This window comes from Macrotis lagotis, chromosome 3, assembly GCF_037893015.1.
Source record: "Macrotis lagotis isolate mMagLag1 chromosome 3, bilby.v1.9.chrom.fasta, whole genome shotgun sequence".
NCBI lineage: Eukaryota > Metazoa > Chordata > Mammalia > Peramelemorphia > Peramelidae > Macrotis > Macrotis lagotis.
In genome coordinates this window covers 223,146,571-223,171,369 of record NC_133660.1, presented here as the reverse complement: position 1 = coordinate 223,171,369, position 24,799 = coordinate 223,146,571, and the positions used below count along the sequence as shown (strand labels likewise).

Sequence of the window (24,799 nt, the reverse complement as noted above, 5' to 3'; positions counted from 1 at the left end):
AGTTGTCTTATGTACTACATAATTTTGCTAACTCTAATATTTTTAATTTTCCACAAGGATATGATTTTTCTCTCAACACATTCAATTTTGATCAATGCATAGCATGGAAATAATGTAAAGATCATCAGACTGCCTTCTATGGGGGGGTGAGGGAGGGAAGGGAGGATGGGGGAAATTGTAAAATTCAAAACATTACAAAAATGATAGAATAATAATTGGAAAACAAATAAAATATTCATTAAAAGAAGAATCAAGTGGAACAATTTCCAATATGTTGACATGACTGCACTATTGGGAAGTTACAACCTTTTGAATAGCAATGTTTTTCCTTAGCATTCTAGCACTTTTCTCCTAATTTATAAGGGGGGAAAGGGTTGCAGAAATGTTCATCTTCCAAATTTTTTTTTAGGTTTTTTTTTCAAGGCAAATAAGTGACTTGCCCAAAGCCACACAACTAGGTAATTAAGTGACTGAGGCTGGATTTGAACTCAGGTATTCCTGACTCCAGGGCCAGTGCTCTATCCACTGCGCCACCTAGCCGACCCTATCTTCCAAATTTCAAGGAAGAAACAGAGTCCAGAATCAGATACTAAGGCCCATGTCAGACTAGGGAATTCTAGGGACCCCTTTTAAGAGTAACAGTAGAAAAAGAATAAAAGAGATACAGAGGATTACAAAGGAAACAAATTTCATTGAAACAGAATTATTAAGATATTTAAAAAGTTTAATGGTCCCAAGTTAAGAATCTCTGCTATAGAAAAATATTAATATGGAAACAAAAAAAGAAACTGGCAATTTTCCTAATTGATGATCCTTTCCTCATGACTTCCTTTTGGGTATCTTATTTTCAAAATAAAGAATGTTAAGATTTAGAAAACTCAAGATATTTTAACTACACTAAAGAAATCATGAAGAAACTGCAACATAAAGGACAAAAAATGACCAGTATTTGGGTGAGCCAGGGCTTGGCATTCTAACAAGCAGATACCAGGACAGCTCTGCAAAAAAGTAAACCAATGTCTTCTATTTATGACCTGCAGGTGACTGGCTAATTCAGACTTAAGTATCTGACAATAATCTGAGTGACAGAGGAACAGCTTAATCAAAGCTCATTCTCCTTTCTAAATTATTAGTTGCAATCCACAGGTTCAGGCAGGAAAAATATTCTTGGCAGATTCTAGAACCAAAATATAGAGTGTCTCAAAAGTCTTATTGGTGTCTTAAACTTAAATAGCTTCAAAAGTATAAAAGCTACAAATTTACAAAAAAAAAACCTAAAAGATTAATTATGATAAATATTAATTATTGATAATTTCCTTACTAAAATTCAAACTCATCATCTTGTGCAATACATAACTTAATTCAACTTTCGAACTTTGCAAAAAACATTCAACAGCTTTTGCTCAATGTAAGAAAGAATTGCATTTGTAATTCTAGCCATAATATCATCCAAAGAGGGTAGTTTTCATACCTATATACATCACTTCTGATGTAACCACATGAGAAAAAGTCTAATGGAGATATATCAGGTACTGAGATAACCAAGCAAGTGAACTTCCTCAAACAAATCAATTGGTCTGAGAAAGTATAACCAGAAACTCACACATGTAACATTTAATGATAAACTATGTTGCCTTGTTAAAACTAAAAATGTGTCATTAAGAATTCACAAAATTGGGGCAGCCAGGTGGCACAATGGATAAGAGCACCAGCCTTAGAGTCAGGAGTACCTGGGTTCAAATTTGACCTCAGACACTTAATAATTACCTAGCCATGTGGCCTTGGGCAAGCCACTTAACCCCATTGCCTTGAGAAAAAAAAATCTAAAAAAAAAAAAGAATTCACAAAATTAATAAATGTGAACAAATAAATTTTTAGAGGATTTTTGGGTAATGCTTAACATTTGTTCCTTCTGAAGTTATTAAAGTTTATAACTGCACGAAGACTTCTGAGATACCCTGAATTTTATGTTGAACTTAAAGCAAGAAAATTTACCCATCTGCCCTGAGAACTCCCTCATTTTTTGGCCAGCAGAGAAGTGCTAGAATTCTAAGTAAAATCTCTTCTACCAAAAAGGCATTTGCAAATATGAGACAGGACCCTGCCCAGTTTTCCTGCCCACCTACCTTGTCATCTGCTTTCATTGATCGCAGTCTCATTATCAACTGAAAGCGCAAAAAGTTATTTGTCCCAATAGACTGCAGCTCCAGTAGTCTGCAGAGGGCCACCAACTGGGGTCTGGTCAGGTTGTCCAGAGTCAGCTCATCCTCAAACAGTTTGGAGAAGCGCAAGATTTCTTCATTGGTGGGTCTCTCTCCAGTCTCTCGTATCTGCAAAACAAACAGGAGAGAAAAGCTCTCCACTGGGCCTCACACAAATCAGCAACAAGTCAAAGAACATAGTCAGGAACCCCATCTCCCCCTCAACTCTAAGATCTGAAGCTCCACAAAAGAGAGCTCAGGATCATGCACTGGGGCCCTGTCACAGGTTTCTCAAAACATCTCTGAACTAGAAAGACCTCAATACAACTCATCTAACCAGGACCTGAATAGAAACCATCTTTACTGCACCTCACTCTCAACCTGTTCCTTTTTTAACTGACCCAAATGTTATTTATTTCTCACCCCGGACCAAAAAGTGTCTCTCTATAACTTCTTCCCATTACTCCTACTGCTGTCCTCTGGGACCAAAAAAAAAAAAAGAGTTGAATCATTCTTCCATAAAACTACTCCTCAAATATTTGAAGAAAATAGTTTTTAGAAGCTCAAAACTCTTTCAATTTATAAAGCATCTATCTTTTAAAGAGCTTTTATTCTTTAGCAAACATTTCCAAAGCAAATTCATCAATACATCAATGAATGTGACTTCACTGGGTAATTTCACATGATGGCTTATTCTGAGTTTCTGGGAATGATCCTGGATGGGAGAGATTTGAGAATCAAGGCTGATCATGTAAAATACAAGAAACCATTTTTTATATTAAAGACAATTAAAAACTGTCATTAATTTTTTTTCAAGAGTATCCTTAGAGTCCTAACTATCAAAGTTAAGATTGCATACATTAAGTGGAGCTAGAGCCTTCAGACAGTAATATGGGTAACTAAGACCAAAAGTCAAAGATCTAACAAAATGGGATTTAAAACCCTGACAATTGCAAATGCTGCAAAGTGAGTCTAGAGACAAGGAATTTCAAAACCCATTGGCTTCACCTCACATTTGAGAAAACGCTGACAAAGCAGGCTGAAATGTTAACTGAATCCTCTGGTGCCCACCACTCACCAAACAGCTATTTCTCGGATAGTCTCAGACCTAGTAGGAAGCAATAGTGCACTGATTCTAACACATTCCAACAATGGCCACCTAGTTCTTGCACTACTATATTTCTGAAGCCACCCATTCTATTTGAGAACAAGTCCAAATATTACAAACAAGATTCTTTCATCTACTGAGCCAAAATTTGCCTCCCTATAATTTCTACCTATTAGCCGTTAACTTCTGCCCTCTGGGACCAAAAATAAGTTCAAGTTCTTCCTTCCAAATATCATTATACACACGGCTGAAGACAGAATTTTTCAGAGGCTCAAACCTTCTCAATTTACAAGGCTCCTTACAAATTAAAAGATCTTTCTTTTTTTTAGAAAGATTTTATTTATTTTGAGTTTTACAATTTTTCTCCTAATCTTGCTTCCCTCCCCTCACCCTCCATAGAAGGCAGTCTGTTAGTCTGTACATTGTTTCCATGGTATACATTGTCTTTTTCTCTTTTTTATAATTAATTAGTTGCATTTGAGCTAATGGATTGTAATCTAGAATGAAAAGAAATGATGAATAATACTTAAAAATTCTTGAGAAAATATTGTAGTAAAAATATCAAATGTGTTTCAAAGCAGCAAAATGAATATAAAACAAGGTTTTATTTTGGTCAGAGCAACAAATATAATATTGATAGATTAATAGCAAATAAAAATGAGTTCTCTTAGTCAAATATTTTAAAAACAGAAATGTCAGCACAGGTCCAATTTTTGCTGATTTGAGATGAGCAAATATAAACTAGATATGTAATATGTAAAAAAACTACTTCTTTTGTAAGCTAACATAAAAACTGTTAAAGCAATTTCCAAATAAAGTGAAGTTTTAACCTTTTAAAAGCATCACTTTTTATCTCTTTTGATAGAAATCTTTCTAAAGTATATGGTATATGCTCCTATTTAAGTAAACAGTACAATGAATATCAGTGTAACCATATGTGATGACACAAGGACACTATGAATGAGCAACAGTGATTATATTGTAACCTCTCAGTAACTCCTTGCTCCTCTTCCCACATTAAGGTTCACTTACACACAACTTCTTCCTACACTCACAATTCCACACCCTAGTCTCATTTCTTTGCCCAAGCTGTGCTCCAAGCCTACTACATATTTTCTTCCCTCATTCCCTAGAATCCCTTCCTTTTAATCTCAACTTGGATAAAACACAAGGGAAGTATTTCCCTTGATTTGCTTCCCTGATTGCTAGCACTTACTCTCTTCTCAAATTACTTCCTACACATTACATTTTCTTCCCCTCTACCCTCCATGGCAGAATTTGTATCTCAAAAGGGCAGAGTTCATTTCTGTCCTTGTCTCCGGCACATAACTGCATTGAAAAATAAAGGCAACCTTGGATTTGAGTTCCAGCTTGTTTATTATCAGCTCATTTTTTGAACTTTGACATGTACTTCCATCTCTCTTGAATGTCTATGTTTATATCTAGAAAAATGAGTCCTAGGGAAAAAATTGAGTGAATCTATGTAACAGTTATGGTGGTGGACTCTGCTATTACATAAAAAGACTGACTTCTAACCAGTCAACATCCTGTCTTTATCCACCTCTTTCCTGTCTAAGAGGCAATCTTATCAATTCTGGCTGCCTTCATCACTGCTGCCTTACATCAGCAGTACTTTTCAATCATCCAATGTGCTCTGGGAAAACAAAGTCAACTTCAGTGGACCCCTGTCTAAAAGCAGAGCAAATATCCTTTCATGGGAGGTTTAGGAGACTCCTATGAGGAAAATACAAGAACATTAGTGGTAGATATGAATGTCATCACTCTTAACTGCACTGAAGCTGCCCTGAATTTCAGCTCTACCCTCCTACCACTGTGAGCCTTGAGTCAGACACTCTCAGGGCTTCTTTCCTTATCTCTTACTAAACTTCTCTTATTTTCATCTCTAAAAAACTTACTAAAATGCTGTATATTTCAAAAGAAATATCATGCTGAATCAAAATGAGGCTAGAACCTGTAATCTCAGCTCCCCTCAAATAGAAGAAAATACATTATTCCTTGATCCTTGTATTAACTCCAATCAGAGCCTCTGTCTCCTCAGCTTGTTACTATTCCACTTTTGTCAAAAAGTCAAGAAGAAAAATGGTTTGAAGTTTTATGGGAAAAAATAAAAAAGCGTGTTGTGTACATGTCAAGTTATAACAGGAGGACCATAAGATATGGTCTGGTCTCAGTTTTTCTACTCCCTCTCAGATAAGTCTGTTAACTCTTCTCCATTCTACTATGGGGCCTCTGAAGTGGATGAAATGGACATATTTTTCTCATCTTACAAATGGGAAAATTATCATCAACTGAACTGAGTCTTCTTATAGTCATGATTGAACTAAAACTGTTAAGTACAGATTAGAGCTTAGCATAGTGCTACATTAAATTGATTCTGAGAAAATATCATACTGAAAAAATGTGGTGACTGTATTTTGGGTAGCAAACTGAATTTATGAAAAAAATAACAGGGGCAGCTAGGTGGCACAGTGGATAGAGCACCAGCCCTGGAGTCAGGAGTACTTGAGTTCAAATCCAGCCTCAGACACTTAATAATTACCTAGCTGTGTGGCCTTGGGCAAGCCACTTAACCCTGTTTGCCTTGCAAAAACCTAAAAAAAATAAAATAAAATAAGCAGAAAAAGATAATACAAAACAGGATCATTACCTCTACTTTACAACTAAGGAAATTAAAGCTCACACAAAGGAAAGATAACTTGATGACTTGTTCAGGGGCCCATGACTATAATATAGCAGGTCTAAGATGACAACCCAACTCAGTTTGAGACCCTTCCATCAAGACTTAAGTTTCAGACATAATACTAATAAAAGTTCATTGTAAATTTTTCCTAATGAATGACCAAAGCAAAAAAGCAAGCAAGAATGATTGATTTCAGATAACACTAAAAAAAATTCAAAACAGTTTCAAGTTCTTTTCAAGTCAGCCAAATATTTGAAAACTAAACAAGTTAAACATTTGAGAGATCATATTTACCTTTTGAAAAAATTTTGCAAAATCTTCCGTTGCATTTCCTTTAGCAGCTTTGTTTTTTAAGGCCATTTCCTCAATTGTGTCTTGAAGAAATTTAGCCACTTCAAGTTTTACTCTCAATTCTTTCTTCAATCTCTCCTCCTATAAATAGGAAGGTAAAAGGAAACTTTGGCTCACAATGTCCTATTCCAGAAATACTTATTAATTCTGAGACTTGCCCTGTTATATCTTGCTCAAGAGTAACTATCAGTGGAGCAATTGGGTGGTGCAGCGGACAGAGTACTGGACTTGGAGTCAGGAGGACTTGAGTTCAAATCTGGCCTTGGACACTTCATAATTACCCAGCTGTATGACCTTAGGCAAGTCACTTAACCCCATTGCCTTGCAAAAACAAAACACAAATAAACAAGAGTAACTATCACACAACTATCTCTCCTTGGAGCATAGCCATAATGAATCTACCAAAACAGGGAAGCTGCCATCTTATCAGCAGAAATGAACCATTTTGTTATGGTTGACTGGTTCCATAGGAACAAAATGGCTTCCTTATTATTTAATTTTGGAATATAAATCACACAAAAAATTTATTTTACTTAGACTAGCATAACCACAAAATCTTCAAGTCTGTTGAAAATTATTGCACTGCAGCTTAAAATTAACAGTTTCCATATGGACAACTATGGTTAATGTCTGAAATTTGGCCAATGAAGTACAAAGCTATTTTAAGCAAATTTAAATATCATTCATTTTGACTCATATTTATTGTTACCTTTATGGACTGTGTCTCAAATGTTGACGGTAACATATTTGGGAAGAGCTTAACAGCTATCGGAAGCAGGAACTCCATGAATGGGACCACAATGAAGACAAGGAAAGGGACCAGGCGAAAGAGATCAGCACATATACGAAGAAACTGGGGAAAAGAAAAATATTAGTGGGTAACTGAAAGTAATTTTTACAAAGGAAGAATTTTTTTTCCCTACATAAGAATCATTGACATACAGTACATTATAAGGAAGAGCTTCTAAGAAGAAAATACCAAGAATATCAAGTCTTTCTGATCCCAAAGAACTTCAAGCAGGGCTAGAAAACCACAGGCCAGGTAAGTTGTACAAGGTTTACAGCTTCAAATAAGGGCTAGACTAGAGAGAGATTCCATCTAATTCTATTCTTAAGTTTCTTTAAAATCAAAGATTCTGAATCTCTTAAGTTTTAATATACATTCTATAAATTTTGATTAATTTTTTTAAAAAAGCAAATTAAACTACATACAACCTCTTTTCTTTAAGGCATACTAATTCCAAAATGTAATCATTCTATAGATCATCAATAGAACAACAAACAACTCTATGTATTATAGGTGATTTAAAGTATAGCAAGTTAACTTTTTACAGGTTAATCTATGGGGAAAAAAAAGCTCACATTTCCCCTTTTTAAGCAAGGAACGAAAGAGAAGGAAAGTGAAGGAAAGGACCCAAAGCACCACTGATCTGAGATGAAGTGAGCTGAAGAGTCACTGTCTGATTACTAATTGTGTGAGTCTAGAAGTCACTTCTCCCCCAACTGCCTTTAAAAAAAAAAAAGGAAGAAAAACCAAGAACATTGAACTGATCAAATAAGGGGCAAGCAGTATCAGAATTTACACAAGGCAATCTACAAAACATATAGTGGGCTTTTAAGATAATTGCCCCATATGTACAAAAATATTTAACTTTCTTGAAGACAATAAAGTGGAAATTGAGAGGATGCCAATCAATTAGGGAATGACTGTAAGGTGTGGTATATGATTCTATTTCTCAATTTGCTCACTTTTCCAATGCAAAACTTAGAAGGCATTGAGTAAAAAAGGTACAATATTAAAATTTCTTAGAAGCAAGTCTGTTTGTCCTCTTTAAGAGTTAATTCATGGGGGGAGGGAAGTAAGATTGGGGGGAAAATTGTAAAACTCAAATAATATCTTTAATAAAAATTAATTTAAAAAAAGAGTTAATTCAGCTCTCCTCTACCTTTCCAGACTCCTTAATCTCTACTTAACTTTCCTATCACTTTCTTTTATGTTGTAACTTCTTTAATAAAGCTCTATTTTCTTTTACACTTGCATTCCCAGGTCTCTGAATTGTAATTCTTCATAGGAGGATAATCAAAGGCAAAGCGGTTATGGTTTTTGCAAGGCAAATGGGGTTAAGTGGCTTGCCCAAGGCTACACAGCTAGAACTGTGACAAGGGTCTGTGCCACTGTGGCTACAAGCTCTGGTGGGCACTGTGTTCCTCCTCACCCTGGGACTACCACCCAGGACTGTGACCTAGAGTCTTGCTCTCAGTCCCAACAAAGAGACCCCTGGAATCTCCTTCTGATCAAGTGTTCAAGCCCCTGTCTGTAGATGAGACCTCTCGAACTAGACACTGTCTGCCGATTCAGTGGCTCCCAAGATCTGCTTCTAGTTTGCTGGAGGTGGTCAATGCTGGTGCAACCTGTGCTAGACTGTGCTCTCCTCTCAACCAGGTTCCTGCTGACCTTCAAAGTTATCTTTGACTGGAAAACCATTTCATTCCATCCTTTTTGTTGGTTTTGCCTTGTCAGACATTGTTTTATGGAATTATTTAAAGGGGTTTGGAGGAGTTTGAGAGAGAACTAAGACAACTTGATGCCTGTTCTCCACCATCTTGACTCTGCCTTCACATGGCAGATTCAATGGCAAGGCAGATACAGGAAGGGATGGTGAAAAGTGTGTTGGAAAACATGTTCAGTTTTGAGAAAATATGCCCAAAGATTATAGACTACTCTGAACCTCCACACCTATATTTTATAACTCATTTATAGAGAACTTTAAGGTTTTCAAAGCATTTATCTTGTGACCAGTGAGTTCTAAATTCTGTATGACCAGATCTATAGGTGACTGAAATAAAATAAAGATACATAAGGCCTGGAAATTAAGGAAACTAATGAATAAAAAAGGTGTTCAAAGAGCCATCTAAATATAAAGTCTTCAAATAGGGAGACAGGAGTAGGATTAGAGAAAGGTTATAAGTTAGATACTGAACTTTTTAAAATCTTATTTTTATTGCTATTTTGGGTTTTCACAGCACTAACATTTTTAAATCTATTCCTCTCCCCCTTTCCAATGAGCCACACTTTATAATATAGATTTTTTAAAAAAGAGGAAAAGAATTGGCAAAATCAAACAAAACAATAATCATGTGTTATATATAACATGCAGTATTCCATACCTACAGTTCCCCTCCTCTACTCTTCTTTAAGGTCAATATAGGGATATAATTAAAATTTATATTGCATTCAGTTTTAACTTTTTCTCCCCATGTATTATTGATGTAATCATTATATATATATTGTCCTAGTTACTGTTTTTTGCAACAGTTCATTTGAGTTTTTCCCTATTTCCATCCTTATCTGAATTCTTCATATTAATCACTTCATGGATATTTTAAGTATTTTATTTTTAATGGCATAATTTTATCCTGTTAACTTTATGTACTAATTTCTTTAACCATTTCTTTATCAGTGGATACCTCCTTTGTTCCATTATTTTGGTACAACAACAAAAACTGATGCTATGATTATTTTGGTGTATATGAGACCTTTCTGTCTTTGACAAATTTGGGATATATATGCATAGTAGTGGCATATCTGGATCAAAGAGCATTCATATCTTGGTTATATTTTTAAGCATAATTTCTTTCCAAAATTAAAACTGTCTTCCAGAATTATCGGATCAACATCAACAGTTTATTTGTATGACTTTTTTCCCCATCTTTTTCAACATGGACTATTTTAATTATTGTGATCTTTGTCAATTTTCTGGGAATGAGATAAAAAACCTCAAAGTTGTTTTCAATAAAAAAAAAAGTTAATTCATTTCAGGCAGCTAGGTGGCGCAATGGATAGAACACCAGTCCTGGGAGGACCTGAGTTTAAATTCGACTTAGACTTAATGATTACCTAGCTGTGTCACTTTGAGCAAGTCACTTTGACTCCATTGCCCTCCAAAAACAAACAAAAATTTATATTATTTCTAGCCAAGACTTTAATGAACTAATGCTGAGTGAAGTGAGCAGAACTAAAAGAACACCATACATTAATAACAACATTGCAGGATAATCAACTATGATGGACTTGTTCATCTCAACAGTACAATAAACAGATAATTCTAAAGGACTTGTGATGGAACCCTAATCAATTATTCCTACCATCTATATCTTCAACTCTAACATACTACTAACAAAGCTTGAGGAAATAATGCAAATGAGTAGCACAGTCTGCTACAAATTTATATTTTCTAATCTCAAATGGACCCTTAACCACAGTATGATAATTCTTTTAATTGGACTTAACTGATTCTCTTTCTCAATCACCATGAAGACCATCTTCCTTCACACTATCCCCTTTCCATCTTTCTTAAGAAGAAAAATAGAGATCTTGACTTGAATAATAAGAGCACTGCACTAAGAACCACTTGCCAGAAGTGTCATCACTTTCTCTTCTCTCCATCTTAAAACCAATGAAAATGAACCTCCATTCTCTCCAAACCTTACTCGAGTCTCCTCAAAAAGGCTAACCTCATCAACAAATAGCCTTTATCTACTCTCTCTCTCTTCCTATCTTCTCTAGCAGCTTAGCCCTTTCTTCCCTCAGACACACCACCTTCAACTTCACTACCCGTCAACTGGCTACCCAATGTGCCCAAGTTACCCACCCTTAAAAATCCTTCATTAGATTCTACCACCTCCTCAAAACTGTCATCCTATAGTCTGTCATATCACTTACCACTTTTCACTGGCATGCCTGGGGAGGGCAGAGGGCATTTTTGTCAATTCATTTTTTCTACTTCCTCTCCTTGCATTTTTCAACTTTTTAATCATCTGACTTCTAAACCTAACATTCAACTTAAACTCCAAATTTACACATCTCTTACATGTCAAATCTGGTGGTCTTTGCTCCATCCTCATCCTTCACAACCTCTGCAACTTTCAATATTGTTGGCCAGTATTTCCTGGATACTGTCTCCTCTCAAGGTTTTCCTAATCTTGCTCTCTTGGTTCTACTATTGTCTGTTTTCTCTTACTGATTTACTGCCAATACAATGCCTCAAGGATATATATATTCTGGTGTCTAATCTTTCGATACTTTCTCACCTTATGACTTCATCAGCTACCAACACTTAATGATCATTTCTATTCACATGACCCCTACTAGATTCAAATTATGTCCAGTCCTAGTCTCCCTCCTAAGCTGCTCTCAAATCTCCAACTGATGTCTATAGCCAACTAAAGCTCAACATGTCTAAAACAGACATCTTATTTTTTCCCTCAAGTTTATTCCACTTCAGAACTTCCCAATTTTTGCTGAGGGCACAAGTAACAATTCTAATCTTGGTGCTATCCTTGATTCCTCATTCTCCATAGTCAATCTTTTCCCAAATCTTCCTGCCTCCACAATCTCTCACATGCATCTCTCTACTCACAAGGCTATCACCTTAATGCAAGTCTTTATCACTTTTCATCTGAAATTCTCCAACTGGAATTTCTCTGTCATGTTCCAATATATCTTCTAGTTTCCAAAGTGAACCTCGTAAGTAGCTGTTCTGACCATGTCATTCTCCTATTCAAGAAAAATGGCTTCCTATTGCCTCAAATATAACCTCCTTTGCTTAGCTTTTGAAGCCCTCTGTCACCTAGTCCCAACCTAAATTTCTAGGAGCTGAGAAATAAGTAGGTACAGTAGAAATAGAAAGTACAAACTACTCTTTTTAGAAATTTGGTAGTAAAAGGGAGAGGAAAGGATGATCCCTTAACTGAGGACAAAGTTGAAAAAGATTGAGGTATTAGAGGGAGGGAAGGGGGTGTTATGGGTGAAGTTAGGAGAGTGGAAACTGACCTAGGTAGGGCAAGGGGAAGGAACTAAGAGACAGGGAATCATGTCCTTTGGAATTAAAGGGAAGGAAAAAAAGAATGGATGAATACAGAAAGATACAGATGAGTCATGTCAAGGGAATCTCTGTGGATTATTTGTGTCTATGCTGTCTTCCCAGCTACAGTAGTCTTCCAACCCTTGTGGCTTTCACTATTGCCACCATACTCACACATCATTGTACACAGTGAATGCTGCCTCTCATACTGCTCCTATCAGGCACATCAACACCTTCCATGAATCAAAACCACTTAGTGAATTATCTCATGTCATTCTCAGCAGTCCTAGGATAGTTACAAATGGGCAGGGAAGAGACACCTTAATTCTTCAGTATCCCTGAGGAGCAGCACCCCTTGTATTACTTTTATCAGTCTTTCTCCTCTTCCAATATTAAAGCACCTGCCTCTGCTCTCCTGGGAGCTCCTGATCACCTCCATTTATTCCTTTCTTTTATGCTCTATTGCTTATCCCACAAGATTCTAGCAAATGCTTCACCATCACAATCACCATCAAACAGAAGCAGCTTTTCTTCTATGTAGACAAATTCCCAGGACAGCACACCAGGTGAGCTTCTGCTAGGCTCAATCAAGCTATAACCAAAGCCAAGATCCCATTACTGCCACCACAGCCATGAATGATTTTAATACATAGACATTCCAGAAACCTGAGATTTTAAAAATAGAGATTGAAAAGTATCTCAAAACTGAAAAAATGGACAGCTAGGTGGCACAGAAGATAGAGCATCAGCCTGGAGTCAGGAGGACTCATAAGTTGAAATTCAGCCTCAGACATTTAACAATTAGCTAGCTATACCTTGGGCAAGACACCTATACCTAACCCCAATGCAAAAATAAAAAAAAAATCCAAAACAAAACTGAAAAAAACACCATTCACTTTGTGGCAAAAATTGTCATATAAGAGCAAATTTAACAATACAAGTAATTACTAGATACAAAATAACATTTAGAAATTTAAATTTTTTTAATTATTTTATCACTTGACAGTGTAATAGTCTTTATTAATGAAGAAAATCAATTTGATCACATTAATTTTCTTTCACATAATCAGGATAACATGACTGATTAGGTAATATGATGTTTGTTGATAATTAAAACTCTACCTATATTTTAAGTTAAAACAAAAATCAAAAGGGAGAATAAAGATTAACCCACATTTAACTTTTAAATTATATCTATGTAAGTCCCTATAACAAAACTAGATTCCAAAACATAATACTCAGAAAGAAAATATTAAAAAAAGAATCCTTCCCTCTAAGCAATGAAGCAAGGCTTTGAAAATCTATGCTGTCATTGTCAAAACAACTAAAAATCAAAAGAAACCTGTCTCATACTGGGATAATCAATGAATGCAAAGGAAGCTAATAGTCAGGTACTATCACATTTTTGTCTTTGTGTGTCTTACTGCCTAAAACAGTGCTTAGCAGGAATTTGCTGAATGAATATCTATAGTTCACTTAAAAAAAAAAAATCACCAGACCAAGCAGATTACTATTTAGCTATCCCTTTATAAAGCAAGACAATATGCAGAAAATTGTAAAAGACAAAGGCAAAAGGCAAACTGTCAAAGTTAACAAGAGTTCTAAAAACTCACCCCTAGTCAAATCTAACAAGTCTTTGCTGACAATATTGAAAGCTCTAGCTGAGGGATGACTATCCCCAAGAGCTAATCTAAAAACAGAGGTCAAGGAATTCAGGATGAGAATACAAAGGCTATCATTCTCAATTGGCCCTCAATTGATCAGGGACCGGTATTTAAAATGACCAAAAATACCAAAAACCAGATCTCAGGTTTTTAAACCTGATGTGAGGAAAATGACCAGCAAACAGCAGGGACAGTCTAAGGAAAAGAGATCATTGAGAAGTTACCTTAATGTAAAATTAGAAGAAGTGACTGGCTAGAGCAGTACAGGAACAAAGCCAAATCAGGAAGCCAGCCATTAAGACTTCTATTTCTGTCCATAATACCTCCCACACTATGACTATCATGGTTATGTCTAGTTTCAATATTACTGTCACATAGTGAGAACTGTTAATACCAGATTTTGTAAAATTCATTAAAATAATTTTTTTTGTCATACTCTTGTGATTTTACTATACTCTAGGGCAATCACATGAATATTTCTCCTGTTTTATAAGGAAGTCAAGGGAAAAATGGAATATAAAACAAATTTTAGGAAATTTCCAGAAAAGTCTCTAAGATTACACGTATACAGAACTGCAAAATAATGTCTACCTCTTTATTATTGTGATCAATACAAATATAATTTCCAAAGACTCTTTAATAATGGTCAGACTGATATTGGTAACAATTGCTGTTATTTATAAAGTACTTTCAGATTATATCCATGATCTCATTTTGCAGGATTTCTTGTGTGACTTCTTTAAATGAAACTCAGTTTATCATCATGTGAACTTTATTTCACTGTGTGATTTTTCTCTTTTTCAGTCCTTCAAGGATCTATGATTTCATCAGAATGAATGTTCTCTCCACAGATGGAAACTAAAAGTTTTCTTTGTCATTAGGTGCCACTGTTGAAAGCATTCATTAACCTAATGCCTGCCATTTAATTAGTTTCTCCAGACTTAGCCAGGTTGGTCTTCAGATTTACAATCAAATACAAATATTTCAGTTCACTTTGAAATGTGTGAATAAATGAATTGCAGTTTTACATTTCTGTGTACAGTTAATGGAACAGACTTAGGGGATGGATTAAATGTGTCTGAATTACAATCAAATACACTAAACAATAAGACACAGAAAGAAGATTTTTTCTGCAAGTATAATTATTGACATTTTATTCAAAATTGTTGTCACTATAGTATTCACATCATTATATTACATGCCAAATCATCAGATATCATTCAATTTATTTTCTAACTAGTAGTGATCTCTTGTCTCAAAATGTCTGCCACCTAACAACTGATGGTAGATGGGTTTCACACATGCTGCCTTTGCTTCCTGCTCTAAGGAAAAAAGCAGAAAATGACTCCCGGATAAATATGCTCCCCAGGTCTTTATCTTTTCATTATCTACGCAGAGAACAGCAAAACAATGGGACTTCCCGAGATGACTTGGGAGAGGGGCCCTTTCACACATCAGCTTCTTGTGGGCAATTTGTGATCCTTTTTGAGCTCCAAGGTGTCCATACTAATGCCTAAAAGGCTGAGGTGGAATTAGGTCCCTGGGCTCCAGGCCCAGCTCTGAGCTTACCCATCAAGGAAGTAATTTCAGGCAAGTCACTTCACCATCTCAATTATCTCATATTAAAAAGGGAAATAAAAAAACTTGCACTGCTATTCCTTAGAGTTGCTCTCAAATTGCTCTCAAAAAATTCAGTTATTACAGACTATCAGACTGCCTTCTGTGAGGGGTAGGGAGAGGGAAGGGAAAGATGGGGGGGACTGTAAAATTAAAGAAAATTTTTAAAAATATTATTACTATAAATATTCATCTAATTATCTGGTTCTAAAGAGTTCCACACAGTCTATCATTTGTGATCTGAAGAAATATTGAAAAAAATAAAATCAGATTTCTGACAATGTTTCCTTTGTTAAAACTTAGTTTCTGAGAGACTTCATATTTAGAAAATGAAATTTCTTATAAAGGTATCAAAATATTTTTAACATCAAGACCCGTAAAAGAATTTCTTATAGAAATTTTCTGAACTACATAATAATCATTTGATACTAAGCATCTAACATAATATCCCCCATTTTCACTGCAGTCAGGACTAGGACCACCATTAAAACATTCCCCATTAGCAGTGGCATGCCTTAGAAAATAGAGACAAAAGGCTGGCTGACAATAAAATGAGCTACCAGTTACTTCCCTGAAAAAAAAAGGCAAGAAACACTGTATGGTCTGCAATGCACCTCCTCAATCATTTCAGTGTTACCCTTTTCTGGATACATTTTCGCTTCAGAAGACATCTCTGATCATGCATCTATCCTCAAATTACAATGAATATGAAATCTTAAACTGAGGCAAAAAAAAAAATTACAGGCAACAACTGCTCCTAACTATCTCCTAAGTCTATACCATTAACTACATGCAGAAATATAAAAATGCAATTCATTTATTCAGACATTTTAAAGTGAACTGAAATACTCTATATAGTAAGATTAATTAATTGCTTCATTGATCTAAAAAACAAAAACAGAAAAGCCCTTGGAGACATTACACACCAAATTTGCTGTCAATCTGATTCCCCAGGTTCTTAAATTCTAAGAGTTCATTGTGTCAGTTTCCTGCAGCTACTTTGAATCATCATAAGGATTTGAATCATCCTTCGATCTTTGCTGTTTAAGTTTCCAACTGAAATATGTTAAGAAAAACTACATAATAATAGACTTTAAAAAAAAATCACATTAAAAATTAACAGACACTATGTTTATATATTAGATTTTTTCTTAAGAGCTTTCATTTACAGATCCATTATTAATAATATCAATTTTGAATTATTCATTAATGCAGGCATCTACTAAGATAATTACTTAACATGTTATTCAGATTAGTAATCATGACATACAAGTATAATTTCCAGTATTGATGTTAAAATTAATCCACAGATCAATACATACCTGACTCAAACCATAATATACATAAGAAAACATATATTTACAGAAATATTCAACAGCTATAATTCTGACAATCCCAAGTATTCAATGATATGAATTACAACTAAAAAAGCCCTACAAATTAAATCATTCAAAATTGAATTCATTTACTACTTGAGATTATTCATACAGATATTTTGCATTTCCCTTCCATAAAATTTTCTAATTTGAAAAGCAGAATTAAAATTTTTTTTATAAATTACAACCAAATATCCTACTGTTTTAAACAAGGAATAATAAAAATATATAAAATATATAAAAATATAAAACCAGCAAATGTTTTAAATATGAAATCTAAATTAAGAATTCTATTATTTTCATTTCAAAGGCTGTGCTTATACACACACAAAGAATCTGAAATTCATAGTTTTTTGTATTCTAAATACCCAAATAAAGATAATGTTTCATTAGATTTTAAGTAGTGAATAAATTAATAGATCCTCTCAAACCTCAGAAGTCCAAGACTTGCATGTAGTAAAGTAGTAATCTTTGTATCCTTCCTCTTCTCCACCAAAGTCTCAACTCTCTTGTTTTGGGGGTACACGAAGTTCATCTGACCTTCCCTCTTATTCTAACATTCATTTTCAGGAAAAAGACCAGAGTCTAAAAAGTTCTCCTAGACAGAATATGTTTTTCTGTTTTCTTCTTCAAGTTTTATAAGATGAAAACTGTTGACAAAAATCCAATATATTTTCCAGATATATCCCTCTGTATAGCACTCAGTGAAAATGAAATAAAAACACAGTATATTCTAATGATGCTTCTGTCTACAGTATTAAACAACTATTTTAAATGTAAATTTTAGGGCATTAAATGTGTCTGAATTTTGTTTCCCCAATAAGTACTAACGCTGCAAGCCAGTTATTCATAATTCTACATTTATTTTGTTTAACTCCAAGAGCATAAAGAACTTAACAAATGTGTTCTTGAAATCTCCTTAAATATTCCTACACAATAGGCTGAGAGAATAGGCTTATACCCTTCTTTAAGTGTTGAAGAAAGTAATGAAGCATTTAGTCCCGAGATAACCTGGCAAGAAAAAAAGATATCCAAGTCTTTTAACATCAAGTCCAATCATCTAGAAAGGCCAATACTCTATAGTACCTTCAGTTAACTCTCAAAATATTCCTCTTTACACTTAAAAAGGAAGTGGGGTTTGGGGGAAGAAAAGGATCTTTTTTTTTATTCCATACAACGATAGCCACAAAGTAATACTCATACGGCAATTTTTACACATTTTACACAAAATTTTACACAATTTTATACAAAAAAAAAAAAAGGGTCTTTCTGTTCCTAATTCTCAAATTTAAGAAAGTTGAAAGCAATATTAAATCAAGCAAAATCAAACACAGGTAATCAAAGTCATTCACTCCCTGTTACCTGTCTACGCTCTCTCCGAGATAAGGTGCTACCATGGAGAATTCGCCAAAGTGTCCTTGCAGCAATCTTTGTATCAATCCACAATAACCGGAAGCCATGATAATAGTGCTTCAGCTCATCCACAACTTTTTGAACAAGTGATTTCTTCACAGGCACTTCTACAGTGGGGCTGTAGACAGGCCCACCTTCTTCAAGCTTCTTATTTTTATCCTTAATTTTCTTCAAGGACTTTTCTACTACTGAGTCATCTCGAAGGGAACAAGAAGAATGAAAGCACCGCACAGAAACATGAGGAGATTCCAGAGAGCGCAAATTGGAAAGAGGCGTCCATGATTCAGGAGATCTTATTACCATATATGTTTGTTCAGGTCTTTTAGTCCAATAATTTAAATGATTACTTTTGAAGGAAATGTAAACAGAGTGGGCATGAGTGCAACAACCAAACTTAGTATTCCTTCAAAAAAAAAGAGAGAGAAAGCAGTGAACAATCAAGGAATTTAGCTTATGATCTAAAAACTATACACAGACATAATATAGCAAGAAAAATTGAAAAGCAATACACTTGTCAAAAAATACTTGTAAAAACTAAGTACAGATCCATGAAAACTAAGCATTAGACCCACATCTCACACCCTTTACAAAAATAAGGTCGAAATGGGTACAAGATTCAGACCTTAAGAGTGATGCTATAAACCATTTAAGAACAAGGAATATTTTATCTGTCAGACCTATGGGGAGAGGAGTTTATGACCAAACAAGAAATATAGAATATTACAAAATGCAAAATGAATAATTTTGATTACATTAAATTAAAAAGGCTTTGCACCAAAAAACAATGTAACCAAGATCAGAAGTAATGCAAAAGTCTGGGAAACAATTTTTATAGCCAGCGTTTCTAATAAAGGTCTCATTTATATAGAGAAATGAGTCAAAGTTATAAGAATACAAGTCATTCTCCAACTGATAAATGGTTAAAAGATATGAGCAGAAGGGGCAGCTAGGTGGTATAGTGGATAAAGCACTGGTCCTGGAGTCAGGAGTACCTGGGTTCAAATCCAGTCTCAGACATTTAATAATTACCTAGCTGTGTGGCCTTGGGCAAGCCAATTAACCCTGTTTGCCTTGCAAAAAAAAAAAAAAGATATGAGCAGGTAGTTTTCAGATGAAGAAATTAAAGCTATTTAGTCATTAAAAAATATTCTAAATCACTACTGATTAGAGAAATGCAAATGAAAACTCTGAGGTACGATCTCACACCTATCAGACTGACAGAAATGACAGAAAAGGAAAATGATCATTGCTGCAGAGCCTGGAAAGACTTTGCATGAGCTGATGTTGAGTGAAGTAAGCAGAACCAGGAGAACAATTGTACACATTTACAGCAACACTGTGTGATAATTTAATGTGTGTGTGATCATGATGGACTAAGCTCCTCTCAACAGTTCAGTGATCAAGGACAATTCTAAAAAACTTGTGACGTAAAATGCCATCCACATATAGAGGAAAAACTATGGAGCTGAGTACAGACCAAAGAATACTATTTAAACTTTTTCAAACTTGTTTTGTTTTTTTCTTTTTCTCATGTTTTATTTCATAACATGACTAATATGGAAATATTAAGTACAATTGTACATATACAAGCTTTATCAGATAGAAAAATATGGAACTCAAAAGTTAAAAAAAAAGATGAATGTTAAAAGCTGTCTTTGCATATAATTGGAAAAAAATGAAATAAAAATAACGTTTCAAAAATTTTGTAAAAACCTGTGAAGTGGCTCTAAACAAATAACATTAAAATCAGTTAAGGCAACACTAACTAACCAAATGCTTCCTATTAAAATGGTTTCAGTCATTCACTGTAAACTATTTACTGAAAAATTCCTTCTGAGTCAAGAAGCAAATCACTCTTCTATTACCATAAATCTACATAAATAATATTAATTTTGTAGTCTCTAGTCTCCAAGGTGACTTGTTTATAAATATTTGAACTGCTAGGTCCTACAGAGTTTAAACAAAAAGAAAAAGGGGCGGCTAGTGGATAAAGCACCAGCCTTGGAGTCAGGAGTACCTGGGTTCAAATCTGGTCTCAGACACTTAATAATTACTTAGCTGTGTGGCCTTGGGCAAGCCACTTAACCCCAATTGCCTTGCAAAAAAAAAAAAAACAATAAACAAGAAGAAAAAGCAGAAGAGGTTTGGTTAGCTAGTTCAATTAAGACATGATACCAATGAAGACAGACAAGATTATAGGATTATTCTATATTTGAGGAAAAGGTTTTTCCTCTTCCTCCTAAACCCCAATATAATCCAAAAATGCTTATCTTTACCAACTATAGGTAGGTTTTGAATGTGTAATGCTCAAGAACCATTTAGCATCCAAAATATTCCCATAACCCAATTCTTCAGGAAAAGGGAGAAGAAAGATTTTTTTCCTTCATTACATAAAAAGGCAAAAATTCCAGGTGAATTTTAACTACTTGTAAAGTTTTAATACAAGGGAATTATATTCAGGATATAATCAGTTAACTATAAATGATTCAGTCTCACCTTCATCAACTTCTCTGCAATTAATGTCACAGAGCAGCCCTTCTCTATAATACCCCAATTCTGGATATCTCACCAACCTTTGCACTGTTTTCCCCAATGTCTCTTCCAAGGTCTAGACCTGTTCATCCAAATATGTTGCCTACAGGACCTAAGTTCTCTAACCACCCCCCTAAGACCTTTCAAATGAAATGAATTAGTACTTTGATGTTTGATCTAAATACAAAGAAGGTCAAAGGTAAAGGTTACAGATGAATAAAAACTAGAAAATTATGTTCAAAAGCCAAGAATAAGAAAAACAAAATTTGTTTAAAACACACACAAACACACATACTCTTAAAGGCCTTAAATGTCTCTTCCTCAACAAAGTATTTATATTCATCTTTGTTACAGAAAAAAAGCTTATTACAAAATTCAAATTGAAGAGGAATTTCTATAAGGAGATCTTTCAAATATTTCAGTTTGTGAATGACATGCTGCAGATCACATCAGGTCTTTGATAGAGAAAAAATTTCCTATAGAAGTATTTTTTTCAGTTTAATAGGTTAGCATTTTAAGACTTGACTCCAGTTATTCATGTGTTTCCTCCTAAAACCTATGCCTAGAATTCTAGTAGATATCACCAGGCAACAAACAGTAGTGCCAAGTACTTACTTCTGTAGCTCGGCAAATATTAGTGACTTTCATAAGTGAGATTAAAACCAACACACAGAAGATTAATATATTCTACAAAAATAACTGTAAAAGCTATTTGTTTTATATAACTACTTTCAATAAAATGAATTAAAAAGAAAAACGAAATAAGAAAAAGAATACAAGTACTTCATTGCTTGGCCTACTTGTTATCAGCCACTACTTAATAATATCCCAAGCATTATTCTAAAGTTAGTATAGCAAATCTCCAAGGTCATTCATGTCAAGGCAGAGGTAATTCTGGCTTGACATGGTACTGCTTATTTAAAAAGTCTCTACAGATAGGGGCAGCTAGATGGTGAAGTGGATAGAGTACCAGCCCTGGAATCAAATCTGACTTCAGACACTTTTGAAGTACCTAGCTGTGTGACCTTGGGCAAGTCACTTAACCCCACTGCCTTGCAAAAAAACAAAAACAAAAGTCTCTACAGATAGCTCCTTCATGTTTTAGACTAGTGATGGGGAACCTTTAGTCTGCCAAGGGCCATTTGGATATTTATAACATCATTCACAGGTCATACAAAATTATCAACTTAAAAATTAGCCTACTGTTTTTGATCAAATATTTAATTCACCCCTAAAAAATCTGTGGTTGCCCTGGGAACACCAGACCAAATGATTATGTTGGTCATATAAGTAAGACTGTTATATTACACTTTTGGTCATAGTCTTATTCTCCCTTTCTTCCTCAGCAAGACTATGCTACATCTCTCAAAATGTAGCCAGATTTAGATAAGATCTCAAACAAACTAAAAAAGCTTCATTCTCTCTTTTAATAATCATAACAGAAAAGCGAAAGAACATTTTGGTTTTTCCTTTTCCCCCACTTAATATAAGTCCTCTGATGTTAAATTTCTAATCAGAAATCTTTTTCGAAGACCCACCATCAGGGGCGGCTAGGTGGTGCAGTGGATAAAGCACCAGCCCTGGAGTCAGGAGTACCTGGGTTCAAATCCGGTCTCAGACACTTAATAATTACCTAGCTGTGTGGCCTTGGGCAAGCCACTTTAACCCCATTTGCCTTGCAAAAACCCAAGACCCACTACCTATCTACTCTATCCAAAGTTCTCCTTTTCAAGACTTTTCTCACCTCAGGAATACTTAGTATAATTACAAAGTCTGTAAACCCCAAAGAGATTTTAAAAAAAAGGAAAAGGACTGGTATTTACAAAAATACTGATAGCAATTCTTTTTGTGATGGCAAAGAACAGGAAATTGAGCAAATGCCCACCAACTGGGGAATAGTAACTGAACAAGCTGTGGCAGATGATTGCTATGGAAAACTATTATGCTATAAAAAATTGATGAGCAGTATGCTTTCAGAAGAACCTGGAAAGACTTACATGAATTGACGGAGTTCTGATACATGAACCAACAGAACATTATACATAATAACCATAATATTGTATGATGAACAACTGTGAATGACAGCTATTCTCAGCAATAAAATGATATAAGACAAGTATAAAGTCTCATGAGAGAGAACTGATGAAGTCTGAATAAAGACAGAAGCATACTTTTTTTTCTTTATCTTGACTGGGGGAGGGGAAGGTTCTATGTGTTCCATCACAACATGACTAATGTGGAAATACAAGGAAGACAAATAAAAAGAATATTTCAATAATGCAGGCAATGGTGACTAACAAGGATCATTGTTATATGAATGGTGACAAAGGGATAGATGCAAAATTATTCTGAAGGTACAACTAACAACATCTTGGCAACTAAATATATATTGGGGAAGGGAGGGAAAAAAAGGAGAGAATTAGGAAAATGGAGGGTATGAACCTGGATCACTGAAAGAATGATAGGCCCCTCAACAGAGATGGGGCAAAGTCTAGAAAAGGATCAAGTGAAGGGGAAAGACAAAGCATTAACAATCTGGATATGCTAAGTTTGAGTTACTGATGGCGAGTACAGATCAAGATATGTCTAGCAGGCACCTGGCAATAAAAGACAATTCTCTAATTCTGAAAAGTAATGAGTAAGACATGTAGCTCTGGTGTCATTTACGTAAAGATACTTAAGATACATGAGAACTTAAAACAATAAATTTAAAGACGGTATATAGAAAGAAGGCCCAGGACAGTTATGAAATCTTCAACAGGAAGGATATGAAGAATAATGCATAAAAGAACACTGAAAAATGACCAGATATGTAGCAAAATCAGGAGAACAATATCATGATAGTTCAATGCAGAGAAAAAATAGAAGGAAGATGTGATAGTCTTCAATTATTAGTAGTTCTGATCAATAGAATAGTTCCTGATTTTCAAAACTGGGACTATCATAAGGATACAGTAGATAATGCTGCAGAAAGGTCAAGACAGGTGAAAAAAAATCCAATGGTTAAAATTTTTTTGGAGTCAAATCTATTGACATAAATTCAACTGTGCTTTTGCTGTTTTCAAAATAGAATGAGATCCTTGAAACAAGGACTGCCTTGCTTTTCAATTTGCATCCCTAGAGCTCTGAACATAGTGTCCTTAATAAATGTTTTTCATTCATTCATGCACACTTCAACAGTTTCTCAAAAACAACATGGAAAATCTCTTTTGAAACTGTTTTCAGAATCAGTTTATTAGCCATACAAAAAAACAAATCTCATCATTATTTAACAAGATCTCACTTATTAATTAAAAGATTACCACTCAACTTAATTATCAACTTTCTTTACCAGCTTAAGCTCCAATCAAAATTCAAATGTATCTTAAAAGAGCAAATATTTCTGACCACTAAATATATTCCAAAAGAATGTGACTTGAAATATTTTCTAAAGAGGGCAGGTTAGGTGGCACAGTGGATAGAGCACCAGCCCTGGAGTCAGAAGGACATGAGTTCAAATCCAGCTTCAGACTCTTAATAATTACCTAACTATATGACCTTGGGCAAGTTACTTTACCCCATTGCCTGGGGGGGGGGGGGGGGAGATAGTTTTCTAAAAGGGACTTTCAAAAATGTTTTGAAAAATGGCAGCCCTAATAAAAATGTGCATACCCTTTGATCCAGCAACACCACTAGTGGGTCTAAATCCTGAAGAGATCATGGGAAAAGGGAAAAAACCCTCAGGGACAATTTTAGGTGATCTGTGATGGAGAGTATCATCTGTATCCAGAACAATTTGTAAAAGTCATCTTATGTATTACATAATTTTGCCATTTCTAATATTCTTTCTTCCTTTAAGGATAGTTTTTTTTCCTCTCAACACATTCAATTTTGATATATGCATATCATGGAAACAAATGTAAAGACTCTCAGACTGCCTTCTGTTGGGGGTTAGAGGAAAGGGAGCGAAAGAAAAATTGTAAATTTAAAACT

At 34.8% G+C, this 24,799-nt stretch overlaps 1 protein-coding gene across 2 annotated transcripts in view; it reads right to left on the bottom strand.

The window, feature by feature from the left end:
- Positions 1-24,799, bottom strand: part of LETM1 (leucine zipper and EF-hand containing transmembrane protein 1) — an 84,889-nt gene that overhangs the window by 38,589 nt on the left and 21,501 nt on the right. For both annotated transcript variants that reach the window (XM_074229939.1, XM_074229940.1), the window contains exons 3-6: positions 18,245-18,698; positions 7,071-7,214; positions 6,305-6,442; positions 2,127-2,330 (exon numbers count right to left, since the gene is read on the bottom strand). In XM_074229939.1, coding sequence (XP_074086040.1) covers positions 2,127-2,330; positions 6,305-6,442; positions 7,071-7,214; positions 18,245-18,698 — 940 coding nt within the window. The remainder of the gene's footprint in view (positions 1-2,126; positions 2,331-6,304; positions 6,443-7,070; positions 7,215-18,244; positions 18,699-24,799) is intronic.